Here is a 12775-nt window from a genome sequence, read left to right on the forward strand (position 1 = left end):
CAAAGTAAGGGAGAAAATAAAGGAGTTTTACCTTATTTTGTGAGAGGCAGTGGGGGTAGCAGGGGTTTGAAGGAAGGTCTGTGGGTGGGGCTGTGGGGAGTAGGGTGGAGTGCTCTACCGAGATAATTATATATTATAGAGTGTAGAGTGTAGAATAGAGTCTATTTATTTAAGCTCAAGACCTACGGTCAGTATTAGCCAACGATCAAGTCTTTATAAAACTGCTAAAAGCAGTTTATACAAGGTTAGTGACACGCAGGTCACAATAGTACAAGATATGTTAGGTGACGTCTTGCGTAAATTAATAAATTTTTATTTTTATTCTATTTTATCCTGTTATATTTCATTCCCAATGATAAAATTTTGAGACTCTTTACAGAGTCACACTCAACGAGAGTCGTCGCCTAACAAAGCTGACTGTGAACTTCGTGGCTCTTGGAAGTGTCAAGTGACAACCGAAGCAAGCCATGAAGCCTAAACACATGAAGTCAGCAAGTACCGGCCCCATAGCAAGTAAGACAAAGAAGTTTAACTAAAACTTCGTGCAAGGTGCATTTCTTTGCGCGGCGTTTTAGTCAGTAGCCCGCTGCCGCTCATCAAGTGCAGACGTAATAATTAATTTTATAAGATTAACCAGACGTTCCGTCTATTTTTTCCTTTTCTGTTTTATTTTATATGTATACTAGTAATATAAAATAAAGTGATATAAAACTAATTGGAAAAGGAATTAAAATTATTATACAATAATAAATAACAAATAAATAAATAAAAAAATAAATAATCATAAATCGACGGAAAGAGGAAGTGCAGGCCATCAGAATCAATAATTAGCTGAAAGAAAGATAAGTTAATCTGGATATTATATTCAACACTCTACTTCTTCCTTCCTTTTAATTTTTCTTAAACAAACAAATAGTTGGACTATCTGCTGTCCCGCAGCCTGTGAAGGAGTGTGAGACTGTAGTCCACAGTTTTTAGTTTTTGATTTGAAGCTGAAAAAAAACTTAAATGACATTAATCGTTATTTAACAAGATATATCACAGATAAATTAATTACAATAAAGTTAATTAAGATAAAATGCTAATTAATACTAAAAATAATTTAAAATAAATTAAATAATAAAAATCAAATATAACAAAATCCGCTGATGGTTACTGTTGGAAATGAGAGTGACCGACAGTAGGCCCAGCTTTTGTGTACATTGTGTACATTTGTTGTCTCTGGCGGCTCAACGCTCTGTGCGTGTGCGCTTGGTCGACTTGGCGCGCTGCAGGTGTGTGTGTGCGTATTCACGCGGCAAGCTTTGTATACTGTAAGCGCCTGATTATACTCAGCTCTCGTCGAAGAAAGACTCTCTTAAGTTACGTTGCCAAACTCTAGCATTCAAAGGTGCATACATCACCTTAAATGCTAGTGTAAATCTTCTGATTAACTCTCGCTATACAGTGGAAAAAACTCAGTTGTGCAGTGCAGTGCACTTAGTGCTTTGTTTAAGTTGCTTATTGCATAATTTGCAGACCAGCTCAAATAGTTAATCTCATCGAACTACCAGTGATTATCAACAGCAAGACTCAGTGAAACTCTTGTGTATTTTCACAGACAGTAATTGTGCATTTTTTACAGATAGTGGTTTATAGTTATTCAATATTTCAATCAGTTATACTCCATCAGTGCTTTCAGTTTCACATTTATTTCGAGTAACTTTCAAAATCTCTTGCGAGCTCAAGGCCAGTGCGTGTTTACATATCGTGCTATTTAACTTAACTCTTTTCTTTCTACATTCTTCACCTTTATATATTTCAATAGTTTGTTGCTTTAAGACTATAGACAGCATTCATTTTCTCCGGTATAAATTTGACCTTAACAATTTTTTGAATATTAACTGTGTTTTCTTGGCCTGTGAGTGACATTAAAAGTTGTTATTTTTATGCTGTTTAATTTTATTGTGTTTTATTGTGTTTTCTCAATCACCCTATCCGAGCCTAGTGTGTGCTAACGCATACGCCTTGTACATTTTTGGTCCTTCGAGCCGGATTTGGGTGATTGGGGAGTGATCCGGTGGCAGTGCGCAATGGAGAGGGCCGATGCAGCAGCCGCGGCTGCGAGTGACGATGACGCGGTGACTACCATCATCGATGGCCAGCGGGTTTCTGTGACTGACAGCTTGCTTGGGCTCGGCACGCGCTCGACGGGAAATGTGATTCCAGCCGGGTTCCTCGCGAAAATCGAGTCACAGAGAGCGCGCATAATTAGCCTGAGCCAGTGTGGCAAAGCTGCTGAGGAGGCGACTGTGGAGTGCAGTCACGCTGAGGCCATGCAGCTTAAAGAGGACTGCGTCGCGCTCCATGAGGAGTTCAAACGTGAGCATGCTCTCATTAAAAATGCGTGCCCGGCGGTAGTGCTCAGAAATGATTATTTCAGTCAGAGTGCGTCGGGAGCCGCTCAGCAGGCATACTCGAGGTCATTGAGATTCATAACCCGGCTGCTCGCTGCCCATTCGGATCCACAGGCAAACTCATCTGCGGCATCAACTACTGTCAGTCACACTCAACGAGGCAAGCTCCCGGAGATTAAGCTTCCGCAATTCTCTGGCAACCACACAGAATGGGTGAGTTTCCGAGATCTTTTCTTAAGTATTATGGAAGTCGAGAGGCTTACCGATTTGGAGCGCCTTTACTACCTGCGAGCATCGCTCTCGGGCCAGCCAGCAAAGCTCATCGAGGGACTCCCTCTCACTGCTGAATCCTTTAAGATTGCTTGGGATGCTCTGCTCGAGAGATATGAAAATAAGCGGTTTGTGCTCGCACAACTGCTGCAGGCCAAGAGACGCATTCCACCGATGCGTGTTGGCAGCGTTGGGTCGCTGATGGATTTGGCAACGGAGAGTCGAAAGCTCCGCAGGCTTATTTCTGGCCTTGGCTCTGCTCAAGAGGTGCTGGATGCCTTGTTCGTGGATGAGCTGCTCTGAGCGTTGGATCGACCCACCAAAGAGGCGTGGGAAACATCGACACCTGCAAGAGCCGACTTCCCGGCGTGCGAAGTCTTGGAAGAGTTTTTGATCGAGCGGGCCCAAGCCTAGGAGATGGTTGATGCTCAGTCAACCAAGAGACAAGATAACTCATCCACATCTAGTAAGACTCAATCCAAACCGAGCAAAGCTCAGCACGCTCATACAGGTCAAACTCATCCGCTCGGCAACACTTAACCGGGCAGCATCGCTCAGCAGAATCGGGTTGGGAGTTCGGCTCGGTCGCAGGATGATAGACCGGCTCCTCCAGTGTTCCCATGCACGTACTGCAACCAGCAACATTTTATTGCTCGCTGTCCGGCATTCGCGGCCCTCTCCATTGACCAACGACACCGGTTCGTGGATGACAAGCCTTTGTGCTTCAACTGTTTGGGCCGCCATGCTGCCGCTAAGTGTATGAACACGAAGAGGTGCCAAATCTGTGGTAAGGCTCACCATACCATGATTCACGGCGCTCGGTTGTTGCAACCGATCAGCAGATTGGCGTCTCAGCCGACTCAACATCAAGAATAGGAAATCAGCGCAGTCATCAGACACACTCATCGTCGAAACTCCACATCTAGTAATACTCATCCCAGAGTCAACATCAAGTCAAACTCAACAAGGATCACATCGTCCAACCGAACATCTAGTCACTCATCTATCTTGTTACTAACAGCAGTAGCCCAGGTACGTGCTCCCGCTGCACATCATCATCTCAGGCTTCTGATCGACCAAGGTTCAGAATTATCATATATTTCGGAAGATGCTGTGAAGCGTCTGCAGCTGACGCGCACGAAGTCCAACATCTGTATCCTGGGCATTGGAGGCAACGTAGTCAGTAAAGCACTTGGTAAAGTAGAACTCAGATTTTTTTCATTATATTCTGACTCCAGCGTCGATGTGGTGCTCCACGTCTTACCTAGAATAACAGCTCCACTACCATCTTTTCAATGTAAGACAAGATCGTGGCTGCATACGGAGTTTCTGGAGTTAGCTGACCCCCATTTCTATCTGCCACGAGACATAGACTTGCTACTTGGCACTGACTACTATTCAGCTATAATCACCTCAGATCTGCTCAGAGGTTCTTTATCAGAACCTATCGCTCAACGTACACTGTTTGGTTGGATTTTATCGGGTTGTGTTAACCAGCCTGTTACAAAGATTACTCGTCAGACTCACCATATCGTTTCAAAAATAGAAGATAAACTTCAGGAATTACTCATCAACTTCTGGATTTAAGAAGAGGTCCCTTCAAAGTCAAGCTCGCAGCTTACATCAGAGGAACAGGAGTGTGAGGAACACTTCGTGCGAACTCACTCTCGGGATAGCACCGGAAGATACGTGGTGAAGCTTCCTCTGAAGCAATCTCCATCTCTGCTGGGCAACTCAGTCAACCGTGCTCGTAAATGCTTCGATCGCACGGTGGCCAGGCTCAAAACAGACGACAAGTACGACAAGCTCTACACAGATTTCATGAATGAATATTTGAGTCTTGGCCATATGCGACTGGTGCTTGCAGATGAGCTCAACATCAAGCCTTATTTTTATCTGCCTCATCACGGCGTATTGAAGGAAGATGGAGACAACGCCAAAATCAGGGTGGTTTTCAATGGATCAGCCCTCACTTCCTCTGGACATTCACTCAACAGCATAACTGACACGGGACCTAATCTACTGCCCAACATAACAGATATACTCTTTTGGTTACGCACATTCAAATGGACTTTCTCTGCGGACATCTCCAAGATGTATCGTCAGATCAAGGTTTATCCAGACGATTGGGATCTTCAGCGAATCATCTGGCATAGCCAAACTCACGAGGAAGCTCACTTCCAGCTCACCACAGTGACCTACGGGACGAGGCCTGCTCTATTTCTGGCCACACGCTCACTGCTGCAGCTAGTGAAGGATGAAGGGCACCGTTACCCCCAGGCGGCCTGGATTCTCACCGGCGGCAGATATGTGGACGACATTTTTGGTGGAGCGGAGACTCCAGATGAGTTGAACGAGCAGGCCCTCTAACTCAAGGAGCTGTGCATGGCGGGCGGATTGCCCCTGGCTAAGTGGCTTTTCAAACTCGCCAGGATTCAGTTACTCAAACTCCAGTGAAGAATCAGCACTCTCTCTCGATGACTGCGATGCTAAGGTACTCGGAATGGTTTGGAAACCACTTTCAGACAATCTCACCTTTCAGTGCACACTCAAGCCTCTCAGTCAAACTCCAAAGAAGAGAACAATTCTTTCAGAAATATCTCAAATCTTCGATCCTCTTGGAATAGTTGCTCCAGTGATTGTTGCAGCCAAACTCATCATTCAGGAATTGTGGCTACTCAAAATTACATGGGATACACCCATACCAGATGCTCTCGCTCAGAGGTGGCTACAAATACGAAATGATCTAGCCAAACTCTCTGGAGTGACGGTTCCTAGATGGCTTGGAGCCCATCCTTCTTCTGCAGTGGAACTCCATGGCTTTGCTGATGCGTCTCAGGATGCTATGGGTGCTGTAATTTACCTGGTGATAAAGTCAGACTCAGCCACGTCAAGCTCATTCGTCTGCTCCAAGACGAAAGTATCACCACTAAAGAGGATGTCAGTACCAAGGTTGGAGTTGACAGCAGCTCTCATCCTGGCTAAACTCACTAAGTATGTCACCGACCAACTCACACTCAATATCAGCAACATTCACTTATGGACAGATTCGTCAGTCACACTCTATTGGATTTCGTCTCATCCAAATAAGTGGAAGGATTTCGTCAGGAATCGAGTTGCAGCAATTCAGGATCTGGTCCCTGCAGCACATTGGAGACATGTCCCTGGAAAGGAGAATCCTGCTGACTGTGCCTCTAGAGGGATTCTCACTTCACAATTGATTGAGCATAGGCTCTGGTGGTATGGACCAGAGTGGATGATACAACCCCAGGATGGTTGTCCTCTGCATCCGAGTGACGTCGAGGTGGAGGATGAGACAGAGGCGCGTCGGTTGTCAGCATTGGTGTCATCAGTCTCAGACTCGGAGTTCCTACTCAGGCTCACTCAGTCCCGCTCCACATTGCACAAACTCTATCGTATCACAGCCACCCTCTTACTTGCTTGTGCCAAGTTCAAAGCTTTACTCACACACCAGGAATCATCCGTAGCTGTCACTGTAGAACTCATCACTCAAGCTAAGCTCTCACTCATCAGATTAACTCAACAGGAATGTTCCAAGGAGGAAATCAAGATGCTCAAATCAGGTTCTCTCCCAAAGGGCCATGTTTTCCACCGGTTGATGGCATATACTGATGATGCTGGCATACTGCGTGTGGGAGGCAGACTCATGAATGCCAAACTCAGACCTGATGCAAAACATCCTGCCCTACTTCCTCGTCAAGCTCAATTCACCAGTTTGGTTATCGATCAGGCTCATCGGCAAACTCTACATGGAGGAACTCAGCTCACTCTTAGCAAAACTCGTCAAGAGTTTTGGATAATCGGTGGAAGGGCCCCCATCCGATCCAGAATCCTCTACTGTGTCAAATGTGCCAGGTACCGGGCACAAAGAGCACAACAACTCATGTGACAGTTACCTGAGGCCAGGGTGACTCCCTCGAGACCGTTTGCTCACACAGGTATCGCCTACGCAGGTCCGATACATCTCAAATCTTGGCGCGGCAGAGGGTCGAAGACATACAAGGGTTGGATATGTGTGTTCGTATGTTTTTCGACCTCTGCTGTGCATCTCGAAGCAGTGACAGATTATTCTACCGAAAAATTCTTGTCAGCGTATTGGCGATTTGTCTCACGTCGAGGACGTCCATTTAAGTTGTATTCTGATTGTGGGACGAACTTCGTTGGTGCAGACAGGGCTCTTCAACAGTTATACTCAGAAGCAATCAGTCAAAATTCTCATCTATCAGCCATGCTCGCCCAAGATGGAACGTCATGGCACTACAACCCTCCAGCTGCTCCTCACATGGGAGGAAAATGGGAGGCAGTAGTGAAGTCGATGAAACACCATCTCCATCGGACTATGGGAGAGACTCTTTACACGCTTGAAGAGATCACGACGTTGCTCACTCAAATCGAAGCAATACTTAACTCTAGACCACTAGAACCACTTACCGATGATCCAGAGGATTTAGACACGCTCACTCCAGGACACTTCTTAGTCGGATCGGCGCTAAACTCACCACCAGAGCCGTGCTTGTTGGATTTACCTCCAGCAAGGCTCACTCGCTGGCAGCTGATCCAAGCTCAAAAACAAAGGTTTTGGAAGCAGTGGTCTACACAGTACTTGCTTAGATTAAACTCAATCCCCAAGTGGCATACTCCAGCTCATGACATCAAGACAGGCTCATTGGTGCTTATAACTAGTGAGACTCTACCACCAGGAAAGTGGCCGCTGGCCAGAGTCGTCGACGTCCACCCAGGCAAGGATGGCCTGGTTAGAGTGGTGACTCTCAAGACCTCAGTGGGCGCGCTCAAGAGACTAATTCACAAGTTGGTGCCACTGCCGGTCTACGGCTGTTGTCAGCAGTTGACTGACGGTGGGCGGAATGTTGGAAATGAGAGCGACTGACAGTAGGCCCGGCTTTTGTGTACATTGTGTACATTTGTTGTCTCTGGCGGCTCAACGCTCTGTGCGTGTGCGCTTGGTTGACTTGGCGTGCTGCAGGTGTGTGTGTGCGTATTCACGCGGCAAGCTTTGTATACTGTAAGCGCCTGATTATACTCAGCTCTCGTCGAAGAAAGACTCTCTTAAGTTACGTTGCCAAACTCTAGCATTCAAAGGTGCATACATCACCTTAAATGCTAGTGTAAATCTTCTGATTAACTCTCGCTATACAGTGAAAAAAACTCAGTTGTGCAGTGCAGTGCACTTAGTGCTTTGTTTAAGTTGCTTATTGCATAATTTGCAGACCAGCTCAAATAGTTAATCTCATCGAACTACCAGTGATTATCAACAGCAAGACTCAGTGAAACTCTTGTGTATTTTCACAGACAGTAATTGTGCATTTTTTACAGATAGTGGTTTATAGTTATTCAATATTTCAATCAGTTATACTCCATCAGTGCTTTCAGTTTCACATTTATTTCGAGTAACTTTCAAAATCTCTTGCGAGCTCAAGGCCAGTGCGTGTTTACATATCGTGCTATTCAACTTAACTCTTTTCTTTCTACATTCTTCACCTTTATATATTTCAATAGTTTGTTGCTTTAAGACTATAGACAGCATTCATTTTCTCCGGTATAAATTTGACCTTAACAATTTTTTGAATATTAACTGTGTTTTCTTGGCCTGTGAGTGACATTAAAAGTTGTTATTTTTATGCTGTTTAATTTTATTGTGTTTTATTGTGTTTTCCCATAATAAGCTAACTTTATTGCACATGTAACAACATATAAAATAATATATAATTTCATTACTTAAGTCTAAAATCTTCACTAATAATGTATTTGAACAATCTGCTTTTAAATAATGCTGGAGTTTGGATGGATCGTAGGTTAGCAGGCAGTGCATTCCATTCAATAGCAGCTCCAATGGTAAACGAATGTTTGTATGCATTTAGATTAACCCGCGTCACTAGTATTTCTGTGGTATTCGAGTTTTTGAGGTTGATTGCATTTGGTGAAGCAGACTTAAAAGTAAATAGTTCAGCAATATATGCAGGTCTTTGTGCTATAAGGATTCCCTGCAAAAGGCACAGCATAACATATCTTCTTCTGTTAGAATATGACATAATACCATACTTTTTATAAGCTGGTGTTTTTCGAAATTTTCGAGTATCATCAATGAGGCGAAGGGCAGCATTCAAGCAACGAGTCATCTTAAGCTCCATTTCGGACGATAAGCCATAAAAAAGAGACGCACAGTAATCCAAGTGTGGAAATATAAATGTACGTACCAAGAGAAGTCTAGTGCTACTCGAGAGACTGTCCTTAAAGCGCCTAATCTGTGCCAATGCAGAGTAACATTTGTTTGCAACTATTGTACAATGTGGTCTCCACGTTAATGTACTATCGAGCATGATTCCCAGCAGCTTAACTTTTTCAGTGGGTTTAATAATTACTTTATTAAATAATACATCAGGTAATGAATTAGTTGCATATAGACGACCATTTATACCTCCAGTGCCAAACCAAGTCTCCTTTGTTTTTTTATCATTAGCAATAAGGCCATTTACATCAAACCACATTGAGACATCTTCTAGAATCTTATTCGCCTTCTGTATAATATTTCTGGCCTCTTGGGCCTTATCTTGTATATAAAAATAAAAGTTATCAGCATAAATATGATATTTACAATCTCTACAGTTTACTGAAATGTCATTGAAAAAAATTGAGAAAAGCAATGGCCCAAGTAAACTTCCCTGAGGCAAACCCGAGCCACGAAAGAGTGTCTGAGAAAGTTCACCATTAGGTGCACGAACGGTCTGCGATCTCTCAGTCAAGTAAGATCCGATCCACGATGCCGCAACATCAGAGAAGCCAATGGTCAAAAGTTTGGCAACAAGTAAGTCAATATTGACCACGTCAAAGGCTCGTGACTGATCAAGGCTTATCACCAGTGTAACACAGTTCCTGTCCATAGCCTCCCTAATGTTGTCGACTATTCGAATCAGTACAGTGTGGCAGCTGTGCTGTCTTCGGAAACCAGACTGAAAACAATCGAGTATATCATTCTCATCAAGATAACTCATTATTTGCTTCAATGCAATTGCCTCAAAAATCTTGCCCAAAGTACACAATATGTTGATTAGCTTGAAGTCGCCTGTCAGAGTAGGATTAAACTTTTTGGGCATTGGCAAGACCAGTGCTCGCTTCCATGCGTCTGGAAAATCGCCAGACTAAAGTGATGAGTTAAATATATCAATCAAAATTGGAAAAATAACCGGCGGGCATATTTTGAGAAATCTTAAGTTTAGTCCATCAGTTCCGGTTGCATTAGAATGTGCAGAACTGAAGGCCTCCAATATATCCGGTAATTCAACATGACTAAAGTAAAAGCGATGGTCTGGTGAGATTCTCGGTCCTTGGGGCGATGGTAGTGATCGGGACTCTTGCGGTTCAATAAAGTGCTTGTTAAGTTCTGTAGGAGGTATAGGGAGATCTGTAGTCAGCTCATTGGGTCTAATTAAACTCAATGACCTAATGGTGTTCCAAGTTTGTGCAGTTGTTTTGCATTCAGAAAAAATACGTCTATAATATGCCTGCATGGCATTCTTTACATTCACTTTGACTTCATTGCGCAGTTGTTTGTAGGCAGTGTGAAACTCATCAGTCCTATAACGTCGATAATCTCGCCATACCCGATTACGCTTTCTGATCAACTCCCTGATGTCAGATAAAAGCCAGGGTGTGGGCCTACTCTTGATGGTTGCTGTTCGAAAGGGCGCATGGTGGTCAAGTATTCTGGTTAATTCTTGTGTAAGAAGACTCACTTTGTCCTCAAGTCCTACATTTTGCAAGAAACTCCAATAAACCTTACTCAAATCATTAAGTACTTTACCTTCATCAATGCATGTGTAGGACCGATATTTCCTAATCATTGGAGGGACTCTAGATGCTGGAATATCCACCTCAACCATGATAATATCATGTGCAGGGATCCATGGCTGTCTCATTTGCTTACAAGTTTTTACATAGTGAACTTTATTCAAGCAGATGTAATCAATTGTAGAATCCGATTCCGCACCATGATGAGTGTGATCAAAAGGCAACCTCTCCAAGCCCATGAAACTCAGAGAACACTTGAGAATATTTTTATTAGTAGAATTGACATTCCCCTCAATGTTAAAATCACCCATCATAACCAGTTGATCATACGCGCAAGCACTATTTATTATTGCGGTCTCAACATCAGCCCAGAATCCAGATTTAGGCGGGCTATACACTACGACACAGAGTACGTTGAAATACTTGCTTTTGATTTCCGCTAGAAATATATATATATATATATATATATATATATATATATGCTACGCGGCAGAGGCCATAGACATACACTTTAATTTATATTCGTTTATTATATACAAAGTCGTTACTATTGGGTGCTTTATGGTAAAACAAGGTACACTTGATCACAGTCAACTAAAAGTCTTGTTACCACTTATGTTTACAGTAATAGTGTAGTCTTTGGCGGAGTTATTGCGTGAGACGAAAGAGCGGGCTGCATGCGTGTGCTACAGCCGTGGGGAGCAGAGAGAGCGCGGCCACAGTTTACACAGTTGCGACACTCCAAATACGTACGGTATCTTGGATTTCTTAGTGCGCATATGTCATTTTGTACAACCAAAATGATGGTGGACAGGCGCGCAGTGCAAAATCGCAGAAAGCAGAATTAGCTGTTGTAAATATTTTTGTTGGCTTATTTTTATTTGATTGATAAATGAGTGAATAAAGCTAACTTCGTTATGAAAGTGTAATATATTCAATATTTAGCTTAGAAAGTAACAATAATATCGGTTCCAATTTCGTACATTAATGTACATTAGCATTTAAATTTTCATGTACTTTACTATACCAGGAACATGGCACCTGGCGGACACTTTTTAGTATGGAGTGTCGCAAATGTGTAAACTGTGGCTTGTCTTACTTCGGCTAAGGCTGAAAGAGGAACAGTTAGGCCAGCAGCTATTCTGTTGTGCCTTGGCCCGTTCCGAATCTTCCAGACCTTTTCTAGCTTTTTATTCTCTCTCTCTCTCTCATGCAGAAAACCTCGCGTGGGCACAGCCGTTGCTTCCGTTGCCTGCGCGGCACCCACCGCCGTTGCTGGGCTCCGATGTACTGTGTTGCCGTTGTTTCTCGCTGTTGCCGGTATTGGTGCTTCGCTTCAATGACAATGCCAACACATCTACTTCCCCTTTTAAAATGTTTGATGGGGCAAATGTAACTGTGCGCGAAATCGGCTCTTTTTCGTTTGCGACAATTGGATGATTTGATGCATGTTTTTGCTCCTTGGGCCCTCGGTTACTTTGCGCGCTTGTTTACTGTAAATTGAGTTGTATTGGTCGTTCGTCAGTGGTAGCTAAATGTGCCGGCTTTAGGCGCTCAACACGTATGTTATTTGATTCGCCTTCAATTTCCACCTAGTACAATCGCTCTGTAATGCGCTTTACTATCTTAAAGGGTCCTTGGTAAGGAGGGTCCAGTGCTGCTTTAACGTGATCCCATCGCACTGTGTTCTCTGGCCCATGTTCTTGTGTCAGAAGGGGTGAACTTTGAAGTGGTGCAATGTGGGTATTGGCCTTATGCATCTCATAAATTCTCTATATGGGTTATTCTTCTAGAAACCAAACGGATTTTGCTAAAAATTAATCGTCACCTCTCCGATTCGGCTGAAAATTATTTTTCAGTTTCTATATTGAAAAATGAAAAATGTGTGCCGAAAAATTTTTTTTATCGCCTATTTTCGATTTTATAAATAATAAAAAAATTTCACAATAGTGTTTCGAGACTCATTTTAAACAATGTATAGCTCCAAATCCTTAAGAGCGACAAGATTCTTACTAATGGCACTTTTGTAGGTAAAGAGTTGAACTTTAAGAAAAAAAATTAAAAAGAAAACTTATCAACAAATTAATATTGTTATTATCAATTTAGTTGTTTTAATCGATTTTTAACAATTTCCCCCAAAATAAATCAAGTTTTTATTATCACCATCGTATTCTGCGTCAAATTTTACGTATAATCATGTTTTCAAAATATGGAGACTTTTTAATTATTATTAAAAAATTGATTTATGTAGCGCGTAATGGTAGAAAAACTGTTTTTTGAGT

General features: G+C 42.9%; 2 protein-coding genes across 2 annotated transcripts; both read left to right on the forward strand.

Annotated features, from left to right (window-relative positions):
* Positions 1 to 5169: 5169 nt before the first annotated feature.
* On the forward strand, positions 5170 to 6576 carry LOC149376117 (uncharacterized). The gene has a single exon (XM_089593550.1). It carries the CDS (start codon positions 5170 to 5172, stop codon positions 6574 to 6576), a length of 1407 nt encoding a protein of 468 aa, XP_089449676.1.
* Positions 6577 to 6915: 339 nt separating this feature from the next.
* LOC149376118 (uncharacterized) lies at positions 6916 to 7575 on the forward strand. Its single transcript, XM_089593558.1, has one exon. The coding sequence runs from the start codon at positions 6916 to 6918 to the stop codon at positions 7573 to 7575; it is 660 nt and encodes a 219-aa protein (XP_089449684.1).
* The last annotated feature ends 5200 nt before the right edge of the window (positions 7576 to 12775 follow it).

Source organism: Copidosoma floridanum, unplaced genomic scaffold (genome assembly GCF_036245765.1).
Source record: "Copidosoma floridanum isolate Cflo_tuat_1 unplaced genomic scaffold, Cflo_Japanese_pri ptg000001l, whole genome shotgun sequence".
NCBI lineage: Eukaryota > Metazoa > Arthropoda > Insecta > Hymenoptera > Encyrtidae > Copidosoma > Copidosoma floridanum.

Bases quoted from the DNA above. Each gene is read 5' to 3' on its own strand.
- LOC149376117 (XM_089593550.1), top strand. From the start codon at position 5,170: ATGGTTTGGAAACCACTTTCAGACAATCTCACCTTTCAGTGCACACTC.
- LOC149376118 (XM_089593558.1), top strand. From the start codon at position 6,916: ATGCTCGCCCAAGATGGAACGTCATGGCACTACAACCCTCCAGCTGCT.